General features: G+C 30.5%; 1 protein-coding gene across 6 annotated transcripts in view; it reads right to left on the bottom strand.

Moving 5' to 3' along the window:
- LOC127728575 (outer dense fiber protein 2-like) overlaps nt 1–26,614 on the bottom strand; it is a 41,202-nt gene extending 14,588 nt beyond the window's left edge. For 2 of the 6 annotated variants that reach the window (XM_052236053.1, XM_052236057.1), the window contains exons 1-14: nt 26,562–26,614; nt 25,594–25,712; nt 24,772–24,909; nt 22,505–22,651; nt 20,244–20,264; nt 19,057–19,244; nt 17,095–17,224; nt 15,393–15,599; nt 13,428–13,499; nt 13,171–13,191; nt 11,440–11,556; nt 7,624–7,739; nt 5,126–5,305; nt 3,640–3,775 (exon numbers count right to left, since the gene is read on the bottom strand). In XM_052236053.1, the coding sequence (XP_052092013.1) occupies nt 3,640–3,775; nt 5,126–5,305; nt 7,624–7,739; nt 11,440–11,556; nt 13,171–13,191; nt 13,428–13,499; nt 15,393–15,599; nt 17,095–17,224; nt 19,057–19,244; nt 20,244–20,264; nt 22,505–22,651; nt 24,772–24,909; nt 25,594–25,710 (1,590 nt within the window). In that variant the 5' untranslated portion in view covers nt 25,711–25,712; nt 26,562–26,614. The remainder of the gene's footprint in view (nt 1–3,639; nt 3,776–5,125; nt 5,306–7,623; nt 7,740–11,439; nt 11,557–13,170; nt 13,192–13,427; nt 13,500–15,392; nt 15,600–17,094; nt 17,225–19,056; nt 19,245–20,243; nt 20,265–22,504; nt 22,652–24,771; nt 24,910–25,593; nt 25,713–26,561) is intronic. The other 4 variants (XM_052236058.1, XM_052236055.1, XM_052236054.1 and 1 more) reach the window with 4 other exon arrangements.
- Nucleotides 26,615–27,098: the final 484 nt, after the last annotated feature.

Below are 27,098 nucleotides of genomic sequence, written 5' to 3'. Positions count from 1 at the left end.
TCCAACTTTGTAAAATTGCCTTATACAACAGAGGGCCTTAGAAAAAGTTTACATTTACAACATATGGAGATGGACACCAAGTGGTGGCAATATGTTAAATAGGCATATATATATATATATATACACACACACACAGTAAGAACTTGCATGCTTAAATATTCTTGAGAATTTTAAGAATGCGGTCTTAGGTACACACTCTCTTACTGACAATTAGATTTTAAGAAATATTTGAGAAAGATACTTTTAGCTAAGCAATTCTGATACCTACTTGAGGCATGCAAAGATGCAGATTGTTTAATGATGTTGTATTAGCAGTTTTTTTTTGCTTCATATGTATTAACTATATTTTCTAACACTACAAAATAAAAATAGTCCATACCCCAAAAATCTATGTCATCTCAAAGCATGTATAAAGATTATACTGATGGTTATTTTTTTAAATCTATTTATTAATAAAGGATCTCATTCTTTCACAGAAAAAGAACTACAGTGGAAGTTTTATATAGATATTTCATAATTCTTCAAACAAAGCTCATTGGTCAAGTGAAAGTAGGCATAAATAAGTAATACAATCTGCAGTTAACTGGACTAATTATCTACAGAATGAGAAATGCAGGTTCACAAATATTAAAGATATATCAAAAAGGAATAATAACATGCTTGTACCTTATTGAATCTTTTCTGAAAACAGATTAACTCAACTTTAATATATTAGGGATTTATCAATATAAAATTGTTTACAAAAATAACTTTCCTACTTCTGCAAAATAATCAAAAACAGGAATTTGGTGGACTGTATATTCTTTGCATGAATTTGAACATTAAAATAGACAATGGTCTGTAGGTTTGCATGAGATATGTACCTAATAATTTTGCTCCTCAACCAAAGGGCTCTCCAATGAGAACATGAACAAGAATGCACACAATGTCGTGCTAAGCATACCCCATTGGTAATTCAAAGTATCAGAATACAGGAAGAGGGCGTGGGACAGATCAAAAATACACTCACACATTACCACTCATCTCTCTCAAGCTGCTGACCAAATATGAAGTCATTCTGTTAAGTAGTTTTTGAGAAAATTGTGATGAAAATATCTGTTTTCATTTAATATTTTGATAAATTTAAAGTATCTGAAAACAGGAAGTATGTGTCCCCCAAAATGTGCTCACACATCACAACTTATCATTGTCATGCTGATGAACAAATATGAAGTCATTCTGTTCAGCCGTACTGGAGAAATGTGTGACAAAATTTTTTAAGTTCATTCAACATATCAAACTTATTTAAAGTATTGCTAAACTGGAAGTAGGTGTCTGCTCAAACATTAAAACTCATCAAGCTGCTGACCAAATTTCAAGTTGTTCTATTCTGTGGTCCTTAAGAAAAAAGTGATGAATATTTATATATTTATTGTAGGAATGGACTGATGAGGAGAATGTAATATAGTCCCCACTTTTTTGAGTGTCAAAATGTTTTGGATTCAAGTGTCCTGTGACCATCACACATTGGTTCCCCCCCCCCCCCCCCCCAAAAAAAAAAGTTTTTATTTGGGAAATACAATATCAATATAAAGTTTGATTACGTTGGCTGGTTCTATCAAAAGCCTTAAAATAGATTAACATTTGAAAAGCTGAGAGGATTCTGTGAGGTATGAATCTATAAAATTTGATTGGTGATTATGGAGCAGGGGTTACCTATCTAATACTTAACATTTTTAAAAATAACACAGGAAACATTTTTAAAAATGTCCTCATAAAAAAACGGCTGCATACAAAACTTAAATCAACATTATTAGTTAAAGTCATATGAAACTTCAAATTTTATAAAAAAATTATGTTTTATATAATTGAATGGCTTAATTTTACTATGAAACAAGTGAATGTGAACTTTCTTGTAAAAGAAAATCCTTTATTTTATCAAAATCTGCATAAATGTACTGCTATTGAATTATTGTCTTCCCTTGCACTAATTCTCAGATATTTTCCTGTAAGCAGTGACCTTAACTTCAAGACATCTTGTTAGAACTTCAACCACCACACAACGCAAGTGTGAGGAAAAAACTCTAATGAAAGAATGTAAACAAACGTGCACTGGAAGGTAAATAGTAATAACTGATTCTTAAAGAACAAATTTAATACAACAAATCATTTAACAACTGTTAAGGAAAGTATCATGAACTAATATGAACGCATGAAAAATATAAAAAAAAATATCATGGCTCTTAACAATTCACTTATTTGTCACGTGCCCCACATGCTCTGTGTTGATTGTTTACAAATGTCACAATCTGGTAAACTTCGGTAACACACTCAAAAGTTAATTAGCTTGCATTCAACAATCACTGAATGATATATTATTTGTTGATAATAAGTTATAGATTGGTAATAAATATAAACTAGAGGCTCTAAATAGCTTGTATCGTTCGCCTAGGTCAATTTGCATCTTCAACAATGGACACTCTCCAACATTGTGGACTAGAATAGAATTCATTACAAAAATCTCTTTTTGTTGTATTGCTGATAATTTTTTCTGTTTACAGTTTTTCTCTATCTTTAGTCTTTGCCCAAAACACAAAAAAGGGTAAAAAAAATCGTCATTTAAGGCCAATTAAGTGTCTACTAATAATTTCAGCAAAACTTAGCTTAATCGTATATCTTATTTTGCTGATCATCTTTGCTATCAAAAGTGTCTATCATGGTAGTTTTCAAGTTGATAGGCAAAAACACAAAAAATTGGTAAATATTGTAATTAAAGAGCAATTACCCAATAAGGAGTCAACTGACAATTTCGGCCTTGTTGAATTGTTTGAAGATCTTGTCTTGCTGATAATTTTTTTGCTATTTAAAGTTTCTATTTATCTATTATAGTTTTCAAGATAATAGACAAAAAAACTAAAAATGAGTAAAAATCGACATTAAAGGGCAATAACTTCAATAAGGAGTCGTCCGACAATTTCTCTCATGTTCTCTTTTATAAAGTTTCTCTCTACCTATTATAGTTTTAAAGATATTAGGCAAAACTGCAAAACAATGGTAAAAATCTTTATTTAAGGAAATAACTCCTATCAGAAGTTGTCTGACAGTTTTGATTTAAATAGACAATAGGTAGATCTCAACATTCTGAACATTTCAGGCCTTGTCAGATTTCTCTTTCTATAGCTGTTTTCAATATAATAGACAAAACTTGCATTTTCTGTGTTCTATTTTAGCCATGGTGGCTATGTTGGTTGGCATGCAGGGTCATTGGACACACTTTTTAAACTGGATAACCCAATGATGATTGTAGCCGTTTGGTTGAATTTGGCCCAGTAGTTTCAGAGGGAAGATTTTTATAAAAGTTAATGGACGATGATGACGATTGACGACAAATTGGCCCTTTGGATACAGGACTTAGTTTAGTATATATGCATGCATTGCTTCAATAATTTCCATAACATAAAAATTACAAGAAACTCATTTCATATGATTTTTATATATTGTAACTCTTATCAATTCTTTTCAAAACCTAATATAAAACTAAAACTAATGTATTCAACTGTTTATATTTTAAGATCCACTGCCTTTAAAAAAATATGTATTCCTCTACAAATGTAAATAAGTTTTGATGTCAATTATATTTTTTAATTTCCTCCGTTTTACCTTCAATTTCTCATTATCTGCCTTGAGATAAGCAACTTCTTGTTGTTTTTCTCTCAATTCTACAACAATGGTGTCTGTGTGTGATTTAGATGAGTGTTCTACTCTGTCCATTAGGGCTTCTACTTCACCAAGCCTCCTACAATATTAAAAGCATTAATGTTAAGTTTTAAGATCCAATATTTGAAAATAAAGTGGAAATTGAAATGATCTAAAAATATGTATTAGATACACCTTGAGGGCATTAGCCCAAATGGGTGTATCTACTTTACACCAAGATATTATTGTCAATGCAGAATGATTTTTTTCAATAATTAAGGACAACAATTTCCATGTTTTCTCTATGGGCTGAGCTCAGACATCCCACAGACTTACATAGGCACTTTTCCCTAATTCAATGTTGTTTAATAGATCCATGTAAATTAATTTCTCCACCAAAGCTCTGTTCTAAATAAACTGTTTAAATCTAGCATATAATCTACACAGGTTTTACTATAATTGTATATATACCATCATCCATTAAGCATTAGCTGTCACACAAACATTTGAGCTGTTTTTAAAAGATGCAAACAAATCGTGTGAATTAACATTATCTGTGAAAAAGCAGTGCAAGAAAAAGCATTAAACATATAAAGGATTTTGTGAGATTAATCTACTTCTGCTGATGACAAGAATCTGCATATCACTTTCAACTTTTGCTTATTCTAAAAATGCATTGAATTACAAAAATTCTAAAGCAATCTAAAGCCTATTTTGACTTGCTTATTTCTGAATAATACAGTTTTTATGCAGATTCATTCATAAGACAGATTCTGTTATACTGTAAGCCCACTTATTTTCACAAGATGCTATTTATGCAATTTTTTGGAGTTAAAAATGATAGGAATTAAAATTGTCAAGAATTTTCTAATTTAAATCTTTCCACTTAAAAATGCATCTACTAAGTTAGAAAACATATAAAAAAAACAAAAAAAAAACAATTTCAATAATGTCTGCTAGAAAGGACTCAACACCAAAAAAATATACATTGAAATAACTTGACTTACAGTAGTTACTATGAAACAATACAATATATAAATTCACAGGTTATTAAGTGCAGTGCTTCTGAACAAAACAATTTTGCTACCACATGAAAAATGATTAATGAAAAGTATATAAAGTGTTTTTCTTAAGTTTCAATGTTAAAAATTTTTATTTTAAGCATTGCATCTTAATTTCCTGATTCGAATTTTATACCTAACATCTATAGAGTTATATTAAGGAATAGTTGACTACACCATATGATAAACTACTACTACTACTGGGAAAGGAAGGTTTAACATGAATAGATAGGGAAAGTCTATCCTAATTCAATCTTATTTATATAGGTGAAAATATCAAGCATCAAAAGCAAGACCATTTATATACTGAATAGCTTTAAGCAGATATTGCAAAGTTAAGATGTAACTCCAGATTCACACAAATCTCAAAAAAGTTGTGCAGCACTTACGTCTTTAGAGCGGAATTCTCTGCCAATATTTGTGATTTTTCTTTGCAGACTTTATCATATCGTGGGTGGATCTGTTCAAGCTGAGAGCGTAGCTCCTCGACATGTGCATCTTTTTCCAAAAGTTGAGAACTTAGCTGTTCAAGAGCATCATGACTTTTTGTTGCCCTCTGTTTCTGAACTCTATATATGAAAATGATGAAATCCATTGTAAGGATTTATGAAAGCTATTCCTTGGAGTATCAGATAATAAAATTAGAGTTAGTGACTAGAAAATTATCACTATTGTAAGATTGCTGGTAAAAGTCTATGTTTTCAAAATCAACAATCATTAATTCTACTTATGATCCTGACATGGGTGTAATTTTTTTTAGGTTAACTATATTTTTGCATACAAAGAAGCCAAACGACACAATCACCAACAAAATACAAATATGTCAATTCCTTGGAATATTTTGTTACAAATAAATATGTATTATTTATACTTATAAGTTAAAGGTATGATTCAGCTATGCCCATGCATATTAATAGTATTGATTACATTAATAATTTTTTTGAAAAGACCAGAAGTATACAATATCATTTCTCTTTTTTCCCACAATGATTGGTACCTTATGTTTGTATGAGAATTAAATAGATTCTGTGAAAATATTTAAATGAATTACATGAAAATGTTAGTGAGCAATTGACCACACACATCCTAATGAACTGCAACCAACCATTCATGTTACATCAAACCCAAACTTAAGTTACTGTTTAATATTATACTTCACCAAATGATTATAATGTAAATGTCCAAAACCAAATAAAATGATATATATATATATTAGTCAATATGATTAACAAGTTTAGTTTTACACATCTCATCACCCTTTAGACTAGCACAAAGTTAAAGGATACAGAGCTATCAAGTTCAGGCTATTCATACCAGTATTTGCCATGTGTAAAAATGGCTGACTATTTATTACCATTTATTACACTATTATTGATATTTGATTTTCACTTTTTGAGTTATTCTAACAATGCTGAATACACCTTGAAAATATTTTCAAGAATCTTATTTTTATTTTTAAAAGATTAATTATTATACTTTTGATTATCACAATATTTAGTTAATTCAATCATGCATCATTGAAACTAACCATGCTTAATTCTACAAGTTAGTTAACCTTTCTATTTGAACCATTAAAAATTTGTAAGGGTTCCGCGGAACCCAATGTCTCGCCTACTTTTTCTGTTAATCGCAGGCTCAACAAAAAATGAGGAAGTAAATCAATAAAAATATTCCTCTTGATCTATCTTTTGATTGTAAGAAGCTTCTGTCCAAGTTTGGTAAAAATCCAGGACAGTTTATGAATCTAATAAATGTTTAAAAACTTTAACTGCAGACTGAATGTAATGTTAACTGGAAGAAAACAAAATTTCCTTCTAGATACTAGCATTTGATCATAAACAAGTTTCTGTCCAAGTTTGGTACAAATCCAAAATAGTATAAGAAAGTTATTAAAATTTTAAAAACTTTAATCACAGAGTGAATATGTTGTTTCCCGGCAGAAAATCTAAGTCCATTTGAAAATAAAATACAGAAAAAATGGATTTATTTTTTTACAAAATTTCCTTCTAGATACTAGCTTTTGATCATAAACAAGCTTCTGTCCAAGTTTGGTACAAATCCAAAATAGTATAAGAAAGTTATTAAAATTTTAAAAACTTTAACCACAGAGTGAATGTGTTGTTTCCTGGCAGAAAATCTAAGTCCATTTAAAAGTAAAATAAGGAAAAAATGGATTTATTTTTTTACAAAATTTACTTCTTGATACTATCTTATGATCATAAACAAGCTTCTGTCCAAGTTTGGTACAAACCCAGGACAGTTTAAGAAAGTTATTAATATTTTAAAAACTTTAACCACAGAGTGAATGTAATATTTCCCGGCAGAAAAACTAAGTCCATTCATAAGTAAAATATGGAAAAAATGGAATTTTATTTTTACAAAATTTACTTCTGGATACTATCTTATGATCATAAACAAGCTTCTGTCCAAGTTTGGTAGAAATCCAGGATAGTTTAAGAAAGTTATTAAAATTTCAAAAACTTTAACCACAGAGTGAATATTTGTGGACGCCGTCAACGACGACACAGACGGAATGTAGGATCGCTATGTCTCGCTTTTTCGACTAAAGTCGAAGGCTCGACAAAAAACCATGCAAAGACTTTTTTTAAATTTTGAGTTCAAATACTGTGGGTTCATTATTATTCTTGGGATATCAATTTTCATGAATCCCCAGTACCATTATCAATGGGCATCATCAAAGTCAATGATAGATATATATACACTCTGATAGACTACCTTCAATGTGAACTTTTTAAATTCAGTGGGAAGTTTCAAAACTGGTCTAAACAAGAAGAAATGCAAGGGAGGTAAAGGGGGATAACTGATCAGGTGAAGGTATCTAGTGATGGAAGGATCATGCACATGATTTATTATATATATTATTAACCTCGTAGCCTTTTTCAATGCTTCCTTATCTCTCTCTGCTTTATCTTTTGCTTTAGCCAACATTTCTGTCAAATGTTCTATTTCTATCTTATCTTGTGCTCTTGAACTTTCAACTGTCTGAAAAATAAAATAAAAAGTAAAGTATATGTTTTACGTATATCCCCCGTTTCCTCTTGTTTAAGTTTAACTTAAGACCCCTGTCTCCTTTTGTCTAAGTTTAACTTGACATTTAACTATTCTGCACAAAACATCAACATGTTATGAAACCATTGTCTTTTGCTCATTCAATTCAATGCAAAAGGTGGATGATAATTGATATTACATTGAAATAAAATGCTTCGCTGGGGCGCAGCTTGATACGACCGCAGAGGTCGAACCCTGAACAGTTGGGGAAAGTATGGACACAACATTCAAGCTTGATACAGCTCTGAATTTGGATTGTTATTAAATATTTGACACAGCATAGGTTTCTGACACAGAAAGAATGTGGTCTAAGAACTTGAATTTTTTTAATTAACCTATTATGGTCCAATGTCTAAAATCAAAAATACATGGTTAGATTCAGCATATCAAAGAACCCCATGTATTCAATTTTTGTTAAAATCAAACAAAGTTTAATTTTGGACCCCAACTTGGACAAACTTGAAAACTGGGCCCATAATCAAAAATCTAAACATATGTTTAGATTCAGCATATCAAAGAACCCCAAGAATTCAATTTTTGCTAAAATCAAACTAAGTTTAATTTTGGACCCTTTGGACCTTAATGTAGACCAATTTAAAAAACGGGACTTAAAATTAAAAATCTAAATACACGGTTAGATTTGGAATATCAAAGAACCCCAATAATTCAATTTTTGATGAAATCAAACAAAGTTTAATTTTGGACCCTTTTGACCTCAATATGAACCAATTTGATAGCGGGGCCCACAAATAAAAAATCTAAATTCATGGTTAGATTCAGCATATCAAAGAACCCCATATATTCAATTTTTGTTGAAATCAAAAAAAGTTTAATTTTGGACCCCAACTTGGACCAACTTGAAAACTGGGCCCATAATCAAAAATCTAAACACATGTTTAGATTCAGCATATCAAAGAACCCCAAGAATTCAATTTTTGTTAAAATCAAACTAAGTTTAATTTTGGACCCTTTGGACCTCAATGAAGACCAATTTAAAAAACGGGACCCAAATTAAAAATCTAAAAACACGGTTAGATTTGGCATATCAAAGAACCCCAATAATTCAATTTTTGATGAAATCAAACAAAGTTTAATTTTGGACCCTTTTGACCTCAATATGAACCAATTTGATAGCGGGGCCCACAAATAAAAAATCTAAATACATGGTTAGATTCAGCATATCAAAGAACCTCATATATTCAATTTTTGTTGAAATCAAACAAAGTTTAATTTTGGACCCCAATTTGGACCAACTTGAAAACTGGGCCCATAATCAAAAATCTAAATACATGTTTAGATTCAGCATATCAAAGAACCCCATATATTCAATTTTTGTTGAAATCAAACAAAGTTTAAATACTGGACCCTATCTTGGACCAACTTGAAAACTGGGCCCATAATCAAAAATCTAAACACATGTTTAGAATCAGCATATCAAAGAACCCCAAGAATTCAATTTTTGTTAAAATCAAACTAAGTTTAATTTTGGACCCTTTGGACCTTAATGTAGACCACTTTAAAAAAACAGGACCAAAAATTAAAAATCTAAATACACGGTTAGATTTGGAATATCCAAGAACCCCAATAATTCAATTTTAGATGAAATCAAACAAAGTTTAATTTTGGACCCTTTTGACCTCAATATGAACCAATTTGATAACGGGGTCCACAAATAAAAAATCTAAATACATGGTTAGATTCAGCATATCAAAGAACCCCATATATTCAATTTTTGTTGAAATCAAACAAAGTTTAATTTTGGACCCCAATTTGGACCAACTTGAAAACTGGGCCAAAAATCAAAAATCTAAATACATGTTAAGATTCAGCATATCAAAGAACCTCATATATTCAATTTTTGCTAAAATCAAACAAAGTTTAATTTTGGACCCTTTGGACCTTAATGTAGACCAATTTGAAAACTGGACCCAAAATTAAAAATCTAAATACACTGTTAGATTCGGCATAACAAATAAATAAATGTAATCAAAGATTTTATAAATCTAATGCGCCATACTGTGCAATTAAAGATTACTTCTTGAAATTTTTCAATATTTGAAATTTGAAAAAAAAAATAATATTTGAAGAATAATTCTTTTTAATTTCTGAAATCTGAAATGAGAAAAAATTGCCCCCCCCCACAATTTCTTTTTATCCCCCCCCTTTTTTCCCCAAAAAAATTCTTTCCCTCAAGATATGGTCATAATCTCAATTCAAATTTCCAATGGAGTTGGCAACCATAATTACCCATTTAAATTTACCATAGTGCTAACTTAATCTATTTTATAATAGAATTAAAAATATAGTGTCAAATTTTTCATATGGATTTTTTTGTAAAAAAAAAACATGCAACATTTGCAGATATTTTTACTGGTCTTCCTTTATAAATATGCATTTCTTTAAACATAATTTAAAAGCAGTGTAAGGGAAGTAACCAAAACGTTGTATTTGGATTACCTCCCTTACACTGTTTTAAATTATCTTTATTGTTCATTAACCATTACTTTAAACATAATTTAAAAGCAGTGTAAGGGAGATAATTTCAATGATGTATTTGATTTATCTCCCTTACACTGCTTTAAATTATGTTTTGTCCTAAAGTATTTGTCCATTAACCAGGACAACCTTGTTTTTCCCCCTTTTTTGCCCCTAATTCCTAAACGGTTTGAGCCATAACCCCCCAAAGCAAATCCTAACCATCCCTTTGTGGTATGGAAACTTGTAGTATAATTTCAGAGAGATCCATACACCGTTCCACAGTTATTGTCTGGAAACTAGAAAATGCTTATTTTTGGCCCCTTTTTGGCCCCTAATTCCTTAACTGTTGGTACCATAACCCCCAAAATCAATCCCAACCTTCCTTTTGTGGTATTTAACCTTATGGTCAAATTTCAAAAAGATCCATTTACTTAAACTAAAGTTAGAGTGCGAAAACCAATGTGTCTTCGGACGACGACGCCGGACGACGACGACGACGACGCCAACGCCAATGTCATACCAATATACGACCACAAAATTTTTTTGCGGTCGTATAAAAATTGTTTACATGTCAGAAACTCATCACATCCATGCTTTGTGCTGACTGTTTATGCATCCACATAGTTTTCTTGAGCAGCAGTATTCTATCAACAGCAGTTGCTACCTTACTTAACAAAGTTTGATACTTGTAAGCCAAGCAGTTCTAATGGTATGACTGTAGATGTTGTAATACTAATAGATGCAAAGGTTCTCCAAATAATTTTTCCTCAATTTATTTGAGGCAAAGTAAAAAAATGTATCGAACTATATTACCTTCACAACATAAATATAAGGATATTATCATACACTGATATGTATGTTAACAATGGAAAAGAAAAAGTAGACAACACATTTTTAACTCTGGAAAGTGTCGATATCTAATAGAAACTTTTACATGATTATAAAACTCATGCTGCATCAAAGCTCTAATATGCCAAACTAAGCAATAAAACAGTGCTATAATAATACTTTAATTACAATATGAAATGAAAAATTAAACGTATTATCTTCCAGAATGTGATCTCCTAATAATTGGAATAATATCAAACAAATGTCATGTTTCAATAAAAATTTAACTTGAATAATTTGCACCATAAAACTTTACAAAACAACTCACCCTAACTTGTACAGCCATTCTGTTACAATCAGCCTCTTTCTGACGTAATTGTTTTTGTAAGTGTGCTCTTGTTTGTTCAATCGAATGTTGTAGTCCTGAGAGGGTAGCCACCTCTTCCTATATAACACATCAGGTATTATTTTATTTTCAATATTTAATTTTTTCATCTGTTTCTATTTCCGACACACTAAGAGTAATTTACAGGGGGATTGTAATGAAACCTACCCTTGTAATGGCAAGTTCTATTATCCATATTTTACTGTCTTAACATTTGATAACTAATACATTTATCAAATAAATATTTCCAAATTCTATGTATTCAATATTTTGAGTAACAACTTTCCCACTTTGGGGTAAAAGTAGAAATTGTAAGAAAGTTGATTGCCTGCTTTTATTAATGTTTCCTCTAAAGGAATTTGTAAACCAAAATTAAATCCACTGCAATTAGTATCAAATAAATAAAGGTACAGGTAGCTAACAAATATAATTGAATCCACACTGCTTTAAACAAAACAGACTTTAAAATCGTGAATCTCCTCTAATTTAACCTTACTATTGCACACAATTATAAGTATTTATTTTTAAATGGATTTAATCAGAAAACTTAACATTTGACAACAAATCTGGCAGTGCAAAGCAAAGTCTTAACACAAAAATCAATATAAGTTCCTGACCGATACAATTGCAAGTATTCAAATACATGTAGCATTAGATTCCCCCAAAAAAGACCCCTTAAACATCTTCATTCATTTGCAATAATAAAACGTTTTAAAAAGCAGCTACAATTAACAAATTAGTCTAAGAAGTTTTAGGTTGCAGTCTTTCAAATTTGATGTTAATATGCAAATAAAAACTGATAGAACAACTAAACAAATTATATCCAATTATTAAAGTTTAAGCCAAGTAATCATTCATTGTCCTGAAGTTTGACTAGAATAAATATTTAGTAAATGTTATTTGAAAGGATCACTGAATTTTTTAAAGCCACTGGTTTAAGGTCAAATAAAATTAAATGGGATACGCTAGGTATTTTTATAAGATTTTGTATACAAAATTTAAAAATTTTAAAAGTAAATTTAAAAAAAATAATGCATTCATCCCTTTTATATTCTACAATATTATTTTCCTTTAACAATTATGTTTTTTCTTTAATTTCTGTATGATTGGTATAAAATAAATACAGGGTCTCCTATTAATATTTTACAGCTACTGGACATTAACTTTATTTGACATTTTGGGGAATTTTTCCAAAAAGACCTTAGCTTTCAAAGCAGTTTATACAGAAAAAACATTAACTTTATTTGACGTTTTGTGGTATTCTTTCAAAAAATACCCTAGCGTTGAAAGAAGTTTATACAGAAAACAGAGTCCATGACCCTATGATTATTTAAATTAATTAAAACAGAATTTCATCTAGCAACAATATACTGATTTTTAAGAAAATCTGAGGACTGCTTTTGCCTTTAGAGATCTTTGCTTTAAGCTACACCAGAGCAAAAGGCAAAATCCTACAAAAATTTACAACAGTACCCATTAACTGCTCTTTGACCTTAAATAAGAGCTGTTCCATTTTAACTATCACAGAAGGATCTGATAAAAAAAATAGGAAACCTTTATTACAAATACAGAGCATGTTTCCACAAATCATTTTGATATTTCTTCTTTAATGATGTGTATGTTTAAATGAAACAACCCTATACAGTGAGTGTGTAAAATATCCCTAATACTTACATCATTATCTTTTATCTTGTTCTAATAAATGTAATCTTATGTTTAGTCTAAGCATCCTTAATATAAAGGAAATTCAGTATAAGGTGCAAATGAAAATATAATATATCAAAGGATATTGTTGAATTTTCTGTTTTTGGAAAATCCTTTGAGACATTCTTAAATTTAACTAATTTTAGCATTATCTACATGACAACTACTAGAACTAATAGATTTACTAGCAATTCAGATATATAAACATTAACACATCTACTACCTACCCTCTGAGCTGATATTTGACCTCTTAGCTCTCTTATATGTCGGTCTCTGTCATCCAACTCTATATGTATTCTCTGTAAAAAAATACACATCAAATTCTAATATACATTTAGCTATATAATTTATCATTAATTGTATAATTTTCCTCAATACATTTATCATTAATTAGAATAATAATGTTTGATTTAGTGATTCTTTTTTGCAGTTCTTACTACTGTTTTTTTTCTTTTGAAAGGAAATGGTATGATAAGGCCTCTTTTTTGGCCCCTTGTGTTCAAAAATCAAAAAATTATAAAAAATCTTTCCCTTAACATCCTTCAAATATATATTCCAATTACTCTGACAGATATCAGTATTTATATTTTGAAATCTTATCATTACTTTTTAGATATGAACTAAGGCCTTATTCAAAAAGATATTTTTGCGACAAGAAGTTTTTTTCAAAGATGCAGGTAGCTGGTTTATTTTTTTGGTAAGGCCTTGGCGAATAAATAGTTTTACCCATAACTATGTTTGTAAAACCATTTTGGTTCAATATGTCAATTTCAACATATGAGCTGCATTGGATAGAAATCGACCTTATGCAAATGAATATCATTACATCTGTTAACTTATTTCGGGTTGAAAAATCTCTTTGTAAAGTCTGTTACTGAATGAAAATTGAGATGATATAGGAACCCTACACATCAAACCAAAATTTATCTTTTATTTTGTATTTGATTGTTCAAAAATAATAATAGTCTTGTACATGTACATGTATATGTGCACTTGCATAAGGTTGATTTCTATCCAACGCATCTCATTGTTAAGTCATTTCAGTGACATTTCTATATTGAACTGTCCAGACAATATCATCATATTTATCTATCAACAGAACTATTAACATATAACTATAAATTTGATGTAAAAATGTATATTCTATAAGCTGTATTGCTTCTGAATAAAGTATTTTTCTAACATAATTTTCAAAGGATTTAATAATTTTACTACTTTTGCCATTGTACACACAGAATATTTCTTTCATATTATACATGTATTCCAAAAGCAGTATATACCACACCATATAAAGATATAATTTTAAAAATATAAAAGATGTCTAAAAATTGTTTTCTACATGCTTTGAATATATTGAAAATGCCTAATGGTGTTAACCCTTTCGCCGATGAGTCCCGGTTTACCGGGATTCATGCTTCAGACAGCTGACGATGAGTCCCGTTTTACCGGGATCGGAAATACCTCTTTTATATTTCCCTCTCAAACAGTGCAAACACAAGTTATCTTTCTTTGTTGAATACCCGGATGAAAGTGTAAACATGGCGCTTCCGTTTGTTGAAAACCGTGTCAAAATCAGAGGAAATTTACGGAATTTACAAGAATTTGAAATGAGGGAACATTTTTTTTGAAAGAATATGGAAGAATTGAAGCCAAACTAGTATACTTTTTTGACATAAAATGTCGTTTTATGTACAAAACACTTGGAATGGACATCGTTCAGTGTAAGGAATTAGTACAGCCTCATTAAATTTTTCAAAATTTTGCCGTTTTGGGTTAAAAAATTACGATTTTGGGTCAAAAAGTCGAATTTTGAGAATTTCACCTAGATAATGCCGAAAATTTGAAAATTGAATATTTTATGAAGAAAAAATTATCAAAACATGAACAAAACTGTGAACATGGTGTTAGTGAATGAAATAAAGACACAAAATACTACAGACAAGTTTTTATTGACATTTGTTATGAAGATCTCCCACTTGAGTAATAGTAGCCAGGGAAGCCATCGTCTCAGAGTAGCTTCTGTCTGGGCAGCTATCGGTGAAAGGGTTAATGTATGGAATAGAAACTACATCATGTGAGTCAATATGTGTAATTCATACAAGGTAGGCATTTAAGTATCATTTTCTTTACTTCATTTGTCCAATAGGGATATTGACCGATATATGATTCAACATTTGTATACATTAATTTACCTCATTTCTTCTATCAGAATCAGCCAATTTCTTCAGTAGAACATCCCTTTGCTCTCCAAGCCTGATAGCAGCTGCTTCATATTCATGTTGTTCTCTTAGTATTCTTCTCAAGGCTTTATTTGTAGCCTCAAAGTCTGCCATCTTTTCCAATAAAAGATCTTTTTGTCTGGATAGTCTATTGCTGTCGGAAGATGAAATTCGGTTTTCCTGATATTGAAAAAATAAAGATTAAAACAAATGAAATCCAATAATTTGCAATGATATTGAAGTATTGTAATGTTCCAGTATTTTAAAAAAGAGGTTTCCTAAAATTTACAACAATTTTTTAAAATTTCATTAGGGTTACAAAGGGTTAAAATTGGCCCTAAGATTTAGAGTATTTTTTAAAATCTGGCCAAAATACTGCAAACATGACACATGTACCATAGAAATAGTTGTAAAATAACTAGTAATACAAAATAACTTCTTTTTGGCATATCACATTATAAATTATGAAGTTATGGCATCTAAATTATGCATTATTCATGTTGAAACATCAGTTTTGGTCCAATTTTTCATAATTCCTTAAAGTTTTTAGCATAGCCAACTTTGGCTGCAACCCATGATCCAGAAAACTTTTGTTTTTAGGGATTCTAGGAAAGCACAAAAGTACTTATTCAACTTTAATAATATTCCTATTCTGTATCAATAGTAGAATAATGTGAATAGTATTTTAAAAGATTTTATAATTTTTAAAGATATTTTATGATTTTTTAAGATATTTTACAACAAAGCTTTAAAGGTTCTCCTTTTATATTCAAGTGGTCACAATATACAATATATAATTATCAATCTAATGTTCCTGATTCTAATGTACAGTAAACAGATCATCTGTTGTTCAATTTATAAATAGATACAATCAGAGCAGCAAGTAAAAAATTATCAAATATCATCGGTTTGTTAAATTATACATAACCACACAAGTAAAGATATAAACCCAAAAGGTGGTTATTACTTAAAAACAAGAGACTGACTGGAGCCTGAATCAATTGATTTTTGTGTATAACACCACTTTCAGCACACATATCATGTTGGTGGAGGAATTTGGAGTTCCCAGAGGGAAAAACCTCCCTTCTGTCAAAAAACTGACAATCCTAGTCAATTAAGATTGGAATCAAACGCATCTTGCTATGAGCAGGTTTCCAATTCATTACCTCAACATTGACAGGTTAGTACATTCACTTTCAGATGAATTACTTAGACCCCTTAGCCAATGGCCCTGAGTCTGAAACAATAGGCTTTTTACAAGAACCAAAATTATAACATATGGAGTATAAATTTAATTGATTCAGTAATTTTAAAGAAAATGTTTAAAAATAAGAATCAACTAGACCCCTTTTGGTCCTGTGAAGCAATGTTGGGCTTATCATCAGAACCAAAGTAACAACACAATGCAAGTACCTTCTAAGGAACATTTATGCATTGTTTGGTATTATTTCAATTCATCTGTTCTAATAATACCCAAAAAGAATTTTGTAAGGAATATGAAAACACACATGGAGTTTAACCTGGTGAACTAAAAAACCTTATGAACTAAATTCATTAATTACACTTGTTTGCTCATGACTTATTAGTGATTTGTCATGATTTGTTAGTTGAAATATCTATAGTATACTGATTAGCAAACAATTAGATATTGAACATCCCCCATTAAAGTTAGCACCTCTCTCAGTCTTCTGAGAGCATCTCTTAACTCTCCAATCTGTTTTACTGCAGCCTGCCCATCCATTTCTGTTTCAATTAGTTTCTTCATCAGTCTTTCTCTCTCAGTTCCTAATACTTCTGTATCATATCTGTTGAAAAAAAAAGATTTATTCCTTTTCAGAAATTATGTATTAATTATCGGTAAATGCTACAGTAGGGACATGTTTTCCATTACTTACAGAAACAAATCCAGTATTGAACTAGATATAATTTAAACATTCACTTTTAATTTAAAAACAACATAAATAATTCACATTGGAACAACTTTAATTACCTCATTTTGTATGTGTTAAACTATGCGACAGGACTACTATTAATTATTAACCAAAATACACACTGATTATTATTTATAATGCTTTACTAGTCTTCCCTTAATTTAGAAGAACATAAAGTCTGGGGTCAGATATAGGACTAGCCACCTTGCCATTGAAATCTCTTAATACTGGTACTAAAGTCATGATTTGGATGACAAATTATTACAGGTAAAACTGAAACCAGTGTACTCTGGCCATTGTTAATTTTGTATGTTTTTTTTAAATTTGGTTCATTTATATGTTTCAGAGTTTAGTGTGACGTCCATTTTCACTGTGTTAAAGACCCATTGGTGGCCTTATGCTGTTTTCTGCTCTTTGGTCTGGATGTTGTCTCTTTGACGCATTCCCCGTTTCCATTCTCAATTTTATGATTTGACCAAATGTCATAAGAGTGTAACACAACGGCCTCTTTTGTCTATACAAAATAGTCAAACAATGGGACTGGCACAAAACTTTAAAATGATGGACCTAGTCAAATTTTGGCCTTCAGGACAGACAGGTCTGACAATTTTCACAAAGTCTGGGAACAGACAAAATAAAGCATTTATGGAAAGATATTATTGTTTTTGAATAAAAGGAAGTGTGTTTGTATGTTTGTTTATCTGTGAACAGTTAGATTTGACAAATTCATGTCATGAAATATTTTTTAAAGCATTTTTGAATTAATATTTACTAACCTCACAACTAAATAAACAACATACAACAAAGAGATTTTTCTTTCTTGTTTATTTAAGTATAGTCGAACCTCATTGTGTAGAAAACTCAAAATTCTTGTCTAATCAATGCATTTAACCTCTTATTAGTCGAATTTGGTTGATTCAATTCTCAGTTAAGTCAAATAAATTTTATAGTCCTGTCGATGGAAAATTAATGTAAATTGACCCTGATGTCTCGAAGTTGGAAAGTAAAATATTTCGAAAAATACATACTTTAAAATTAAAATCAAATAGAATGTTTTCATTATGTAACTTAATCATTTTCATAAGTGATTAAAGCAGTGTAAACATACTCGTTTGTATACATAACAGTAAAAATGACATGCTATTGATCGTCAAAGCGGACCTTACCTTTAGCGTGATCAACATATTTCTCCTGATAATAAAGTAAAACGAATTCAAATGACCCAAGCCAAGATTAAAAGAATCGTTTCAATCAAGATTCTTTAATTACAATAATAAAAAGGATCAAGACAATTATGAAAAATTTACAATAACTGAATGCAAAGCAGACTACCCTCATAAATGATCTTTCAGGACTTTGGTAAGTGATTCCATAATCTATAGTGACTGACCTTTGTAAATATTTGTGTATTGATTTTATTTGTGAATGTTTTGAGTCTGTACTTTTTAGTGTTTAATGATTGTGATGGACCAAAAAAATATGATAATTGAATACACAAATAAATTGTCATATCAAAAAAGGCACAATGTTCCAAATATCAAGTTTACACAAATCTTGTACTGCATTTTAAATTTATTATGACACACTCTAACCTCAGATGTCAAATACTTTCATTCTGTCCCTTCGACTTCGACTTAACGAGGTTCTAATGTAGTTCACATTATCTTAATGTGTTGATGATGTTGATTTATTGTGTTATACTTCACCTTGCTTCATCTTTTTCATCGGCTAACAATTCCACACTCTTCCTCAAAAGTCTATTTTCTCTTTCTGTTAACGTCAACTCATCCATTGTTTTGTCTAGTTCTCTGGATTGTTCAGCCATCACATGTTTAGATGCCTCTAACATATCTTCTTTGTCTTCTAGTTCTTTATATGTGTGTTGTAGCTCTACCTGAAAAATCATCAACAGAAATATTATTTAAGTTCAAGAAAATGGTTTTAATTGACAACAATTTAGTGCTATTGTCATTTTTGTAAAAGTAATAATACACTGCAACTTAATTACATTAATGCTATAGTACTATTTTCAAGAGATTTAAGTTAACTTAATTTATTATCTTTCTAAAATCCATGTTTTCTACCTGTTATATATAGAGGCATTTATTGAGTGATTAAATGAGAAATCAATTCAAAATACAATTTTCTTCAAACAAACAAAAATTTAAACCAAAATGTTGATATTAACACTATAGAAAACAGAAGCCACACAGTGAAACCAAACCCTCTTACATACATGAATATAGTTTAGCTTTATGTAAATGCAAACAACACTCTAAACAAGTTTTATATCATATTTTCATTGAAATTAGAAAGTTAGAAGTTGCATAACAAAATCAATTCAATATGATGAATCAAACAAATCTAAATTTGTTAATTATATCTCTTTTAAAAAAAATGGAGCTGAATTAGTTGGCATTATTCTGCCCTTATTTAAAGTTCATAGTAGTCCATTTCAGAGTTTAGTAAAAGTTGCAATTATTAAATTCATGAACAAAGAGATAGGAAAGCCAGACAAATAAACAGAAACATTCATGTAAATCCTATCTATGTGCAGTGGGCATAATTTATATCATTATTTACAAAACCGTTGGTGCAGCACAAGTAAAATAAAGGGCTACCATTACTGGTTCATTAGCACAGCATGATATGACCACAAAATGTTAACATACATAATTTATTTAAGAGTAAGAGTTTATCAAAAGCAAGTATGGACACATTAATTTCATACTATCTTTCACCCTCATATATAACAAAGGGTATATTTAAAAATTATCACCAGAGCAAAAGTTTTATATTCTGCTTAATCAAAACATGGTTGTTTCCCCCTCAACAACATTTTTTTCTACAGTTATAAACAATTAATTTCACATCATATCAACACTAGCATTACCCTTCGTTTTCCTTTAGATTTCTACAAGATAGATATGAAATCAATATCAGCTATATTAAAAATATACCATTCTCTATTTTTTACAAACTTTAAATTTACTTATTGACTTTAACTGATACTATAACATTTATTTTCAAAATAGAAAACAAACATACAACAAATTTTTTTAACAGAATGACAAATTATTGAAACTGTTACTGTGACTTCATTAAGGGAATACAGAGGAAATAATGAATGAAATTAATTTATTTCCAACCACTTTCGTTTATAACAACATGAACAATGAGGCCACTTCCTTTGCAGTGCTTTTAAAATTTCTACAACTAGGTTGATGATGTCAGTGTTGTTTTCTTTTAAAATCTCAGATGCGCTGTTCTAAAGTTTTAATATCCCTATTAGCAATCAAATACAAACCACACATTCAAAACTTTTACATGCTTATGTATATTATGTATATTGCATTCCTTGTATACTGAAACATTTTTCTTCTACAACAATCTATACTGGAACATTGATTTTACTTGAATTGTTTCAAACATCTACCAGAGAAGTTTTTTTTCTTAAATATATAAATAAGATGATGTGGTATGAGTGCCAATGAGACAACTCTCTACCAGAGACCAAATGACATAGAAGTTAGCAAATTCTAAGACTTTATTGAAATCAGAAATTCTGTCAAACCTTAAGCACAAATACAAACATGTATGTGAATTGAGAGAAAAAATACCACAATTGCCAGAAAGTTTTTGGCTTACCTCTTCTTTTTTCTAAATTTAAAAAATCAAACATCAGAATAAACTTTCAAAATAATCTAAAATAATCTTGTGCAGTATGAAAATGGTTACTTTATATGCCACATAAGTCAACACAATAAACCCTGTACTTTTCAACATGATTTCAACAACTGCCTATGCCTAAAAGTAGCACATGATCATGTACTTTGTATCAAATTATTGCATGTATCTTCTTACAATAAACCTGATTATCTATATTTATCCTGATTAAGTATACATACTTATACATTCTCAATATTAAATATAAAAAGTTTAACTGTGAGTTATTTCTTACCAATGATACCCTCTATAAGTACTATGTATTGAATAATGAACATAAAATGCATCACACAGTATAGGTTGCACTTTGTAAATACAGCTGTTTCACAAACCATGCCTCTTTTTGGGAGACATATAATATTCATAGATATTTTGTTTTGTTTACGTACTGGTTCCCAGATATGATCTCTATGTTTCATCTCATAGAGACATAACTTGGGAATGTTACCAGTATAAATACACATGGATAGCGGCGAAATTGAATTCTGAGGAGGACCAAAAGTGAAGGCAGGGGTAGTACAGAATTTTAGTATAAGTTTAAACTCTTAGAAGTTCAGGGCATATAAATGTTGAAAATATGCGGCACAGCCCTATATTTTGACCTTTGAAAAAAATTGTAGAACATATGGACTTTCCATTCTAGGATAGTTTTTTACGAAACTTCATAGTAAAAGTGGCACAGTTTTAGCCGTAAAAGGAGTCCCTATGGGAAATTGCATTGTCTATATTTACATAAGTGCAACCTATAGCAGTCTATCTTGCTTGATGCTTGATACCAGGAAGCTTTAATTTGTAGTTTTTAAGACACACATGTAACTGCAACAGGAAATTTAGTGGGACAGACAGAGAGATGTAAAAAAGGGACAAAAAAGTACACCCCCTCCATCAGAGTAGTGGTATAAATAAACTTCTTGGCAACATTTCACTTTGAATTATCAAAATTTAGATATTTCAAATTAAAGAGCCATTGCTTTTTCTTATCGAATATTTAACAAAAAGCTGAAGAATTTTACAGACAATGAATAAATATCTATTCCAAATAATAGCCTGGTAAGACCAGACAACTAAAACATATATGTATGTAATTTATGAAAGAACAAAAATCATATTATATGCAGTTTTAACTGATTCCATAATAAACAACATGGTGTAGACATGAGTACAACTCTAAACAATTATATAACAGAAACATCATGCTATAGATTGGTGTGTGTACAATTTTCTTATTTGTAGTCACAACAGGATTTAACATTGGTAAGTTGGATTATGTAAAAAAGTGGAACAAGAGGCTGTAATTGAAAATCAAACTAAGTATATATCATTCCACACTATGTTGACATCCTTATGTCAATGTTATATATCATCAAAAGTCAACAAATTATACATAATAAAAATAGGACTTGTATGTTTTCTTGAGTGATGGTGTACCTCATTTTTCAGAGTTCCAACCTCTGTCATGAGACTGTCTATTTTCTTTTCATAACCTCTCATTTGATCATGGACCTGTTCTTCTTCATCTGTAGAAAGGTCCTCAACTCTGGTAGGGTTGTTTATTTCAAGTCTGTGAGTAGGGCCCTTTAAAGATAATAGAATTTTATATTTTATTATACCGTTTCATGGTTTAAAAGCTATATATATATATAATCATAAACAAGCTTCTGTCCAAGTTTGGTACAAATCCAGGATAGTTTAAGAAAGTTGTTAAAATTTTAAAAACTTTAACCACAGAGTGAATGTAATGTTAACTGGCAGAAAAACTAAGTCCATTTATAAGTAAAATACGGAAAAAATGGGAATTTTTTTTTTACAAAATTTACTTCTGGATACTATCTTATGATCACAAACAAGCTTCTTTCCAAGTTTGGTACAAATCCAGGATAGTTTAAGAAAGTTATTAAAATTTCAAAAACTTTAACCACAGAGTGAATGTAATGTTTCCTGGCAGAAAAACTAAGTCCATTTATAAGTTAAATACGGAAAAAGTGGAATTTTTTTTTTACAAAATTTACTTTTGAATATTATCTTATGATCATAAACAAGCTTCTGTCCAAGTTTGGTAGAAATCCAGGATAGTTTAAGAAAGTTATTAAAATTTCAAAAACTTTAACCACAGAGTGAATATTTGTGGACGCCGCCGCCGCCGACGGAATGTAGGATCGCTATGTCTCGCTTTTTCGACAAAAGTCGAAGGCTCGACAAAAATGCTTGTTTTTTGGCCCCAAATTCCTAAACATTTAGGGCAATTACCCCCAAACTCAAACCCAGCTTTCCCTTTGTGACATGGAACCTTGCAGTAGAATTTCATAAAGATCCATACACTTACACACAAGTTATTGTCCTGAAACTAGAAAAATGCTTGTTTTTTTGCCCCTTTATGGCCCCTAATTCCTCAAATTTCTAGGGAATTACCCCCAAAATCAATCCCAGCCTTCCCTTTGTGGTTTGGTACCTTGCAGTACAATTTCAGAGAGAGATCCATACACTTGAACACAAGTTATTGTCTGGAAACTAAAAAATGCTTATTTTTTGCCCCTTTTTGGCCCCTAATTCCTAAAATTTGGAGGCAATTACCCCCAAAATCAATCCCAGCATTCCCTTTGTGATATGGAACCTTATGGTACAATGTCAGAGAGATCCATACACTTACACACAAGTTATTGTCATGAAACTAGAAAAATGCTTGTTTTTTCCCCTTTTTGGCCCCTAATTCCTAAAATTGGGAGGCAATTATCCCCAAAATCAATCCCAGCATTCCCTTTGTGATATGGAACCTTGTGGTACAATGTCAGAGAGATCCATACACTAACACACAAGTTATGTCTGGAAGTTACAAAAATGCTTATTTTTGGCCCCTTTTTGCCCCCTAATTCCTTAACTGTTGGTACCATAACCCCCAAAATCAATCCCCACCTTCCTTTTGTGGTATTGAACCTTATGGTAAAATTTCATAGAGATCCATTCACTTAAACTAAAGTTAGAGTGCGAAAACCAATGTGTCTTCGGACGACGACGCCGCCAACGTCATACCAATATACGACCACAAAATTTTTTTGCGGTCGTATAAAAACAGGCCTCTTCAATGGTTTTACAGCAGAATTTGCTTCAACAATAAAAATAAACAAAAAGCTATATGAAATATAATGTAAAAACTGATTCAGTTTCAAATATTAAACAGTTCCTTCCTTCATGCAAAGGTTAAAAACAAAATTTTGTACCAAGTGCAGAAAAAAATATTTGAAATTACTCAAAAGGAAATTTGTGTATTTCTGGATCCAACTGTCTTTTTTTCAGTGACCAAAATCATTACAATACATATATGCTTGACTTTTTTTTCAAAGAAACCATGCAAAAGGCTATTCCTGAATCAATATAAAAATAAGAAGATGTGGTAAAATTGCCAATGAGACAAATCGCTACAAGACAGTTTGAGAATTGATTTAACAAAGAGCAGAGATCTAACAAACTCATAAAGTTTATACATACACATGTAGACATCTATATTAGGAGATATAGACAGCAAAGGTCATGGTTAAACACTTGAAGTTGAGGTTAAACACAGACAAATAAACATGAGCCAGGATTGAACTACATTTATTGTGCATTATTTAAAATATTCAAGTTGAATGAAAAAAACAAATGCATCAATTGTTACATATATGTCCTTATGATATTTTTGTTAAAATTATTGTACATACCTGCCATGTGACCTTTTGACTTCTTGATGATTTTGCAGGAGCAGGAACCCATGGACCTGTCTGTGAACTTTTTACTCGAGCCTTGGCACTACATGGTTTCTTGATGCGTCCAGATCTAGCAAGATTTGTACTTGAGGTCTTGAAAACAAAGAAATTTCATTATTTATTTTTGAAATGAAGGTATAATAAGGCATTCTTCCTTATTCTACTGAATATGTATAACAACTTAAATTGTAGAGCATATATAATCTGTATGCATATTTACTTTTTAAAGCTCAATTAATATTGATTCACTCATAGGATCTTTGCATCAGAAATAAACACATTTATTCTAAAACCAGTTGTTAGCATGATACAGGTTATGTTCTTCTCATATATTTTATGATGGTATGATACTAAACCCCTAACAGGAGGGATTGTGCTTGATTTTAATATGATGAAGACATAATCTTTCGATCAGTTTAATTGAGGTCTAGAGCTGGCATGTCAGTAACTGCTAGTAGTCCTTTGTTAAATTATGTTGATCATTTTCATTTTGCTTACATGTAGTTTTTCTATTACCTATTCCAACATCGGACTCGAACTTCTTTTAAACTGAGTTTTACAGTGTGTATTACTGTGTGTTTGTTTATTCTACATTGGCTTTAGGGGGAAGGTTAAGATCTAACAAAACATCTTAAACCCGCCTCATTTTAGACCCATTTGTGGCCTTGGGCTGTTTTCTGCTCTTTGGGTGGGTTGTTGTCTCTTTGACACATTCCCCGTTTCCATTCTCAATTTTACATTCCCACATTTTTTTTCAAATCAAAGAACTTAACCAACCTTGCCAGCTGCCTTCTTAGTTTTAGTTTTCTGTTTCACATGAACATGTATGGGGACATCATCTTCAACATGTACATGCACTGGTGAAGTTGCACGTAAACCCCTCTCCATAGACATTACTGAAAGAAGGAAATTACAACAAATAAAAATAAAGGAGATATTTTACAAATGTCTTTTGACACTTAATCGATAGTAGTTTTGGCTCAATGTAGCACCTGCATCCTATTATGGTTCAAGTTTTTCTTTAACTTTTATTATAAAGGTGCAAATCTTTTTCTTCACAGAAATAAGTGACTGGTGCAAAAACACACAACAATGCAATTTTTTTGGGTTTAACTGTCTAAAGAGTATTAAGACATTTACAATTGAAATCGTGTACTGTAAAAAAGACAAAAATATCTCATAAATCACAAATTTATCTTACATGGTGAAAAAAAAATTCTGCAAAAAGTGCAACTTTGCGGTAATATCTTCTTTAAGTTTTCCGGTTTTCCATCTGAATAAAGATGATTGATAACTGGTGCATACGTGGCCTATTTATCTAAACAAGTTAATATTTAAGTTATATACAAAAACAAAATATATCCCTATGTATGGCCCTAATCCGCGGTAAAATTTATATTCTTGTTGCAGCAGGTTGCACATTTATCAGTGTAAACAAAATGTGTAAAATACAGAAATCAACTGATTATTTTTGACAAAAAAATGTTTACTACCTGGTCGATTTATAGTTTTAGGAGAAAGATACAATAAAAATACACATTAATTTTGCATGAAACATCTGTCCGAACTTGTTTGGAACTCGTAGTAAACAATTCATAATCCATTCGACTTTGTAGGAATATTTAGCACCTAGTCATTCAACTAACTGTATTGATTGGTGTGAAAAATTTATCTGCAACATTTGAGTTCATTAAATAACCTTTAAATTAGATGAAAATACATTTATTTTATGTTTCTGCACCTACTTTCATTCCGTACGTTTGTTGATCTTGGAGGCAGTCCTGATTGGTCGAAGAAAATCGACGTCACATTTTTATGTTGCAAATTCTTTTAGGAGATTTTCTTAAAGGGACTGAACTCTTACTAATGAGGCTCCATACAGGAGTATCTGAGATTTTAAGACTAATTTTTTATATAAGAGATCCATATTGATCTTTAAATAAAACGGCTATAATGTTAAATTGGTAAATCTTGTGAAAGACCGAAATTGTAAATCGACAATAAATAAATATGGTAAATAAGCTTTATTTAGAATCAGCATAGTATACAACATCGAATCTGAGACTACTATAACACAGTGTTACAGTCTGCTATAACACAGTGTTATAGTAGTCTCAGATCGAATGGAAACATCTTTTGACAATTTCCAAAAATTGGTACAAACATGGGATCCAGATAACAGCTCATGCCAGTGCAGTGCATCCATATAGTGCTATTATGCTTGTGCTTTTTTTATTTTTTATTTTGTTTGAATGTTCGATTTGTTTAGCTCTTTTAGTTGC

The sequence above is a fragment of the Mytilus californianus genome, unplaced genomic scaffold, assembly GCF_021869535.1.
Source record: "Mytilus californianus isolate M0D057914Y unplaced genomic scaffold, xbMytCali1.0.p SCAF_2, whole genome shotgun sequence".
Lineage (NCBI taxonomy): Eukaryota > Metazoa > Mollusca > Bivalvia > Mytilida > Mytilidae > Mytilus > Mytilus californianus.
This window is presented reverse-complemented; position numbering and strand designations above follow the sequence as displayed.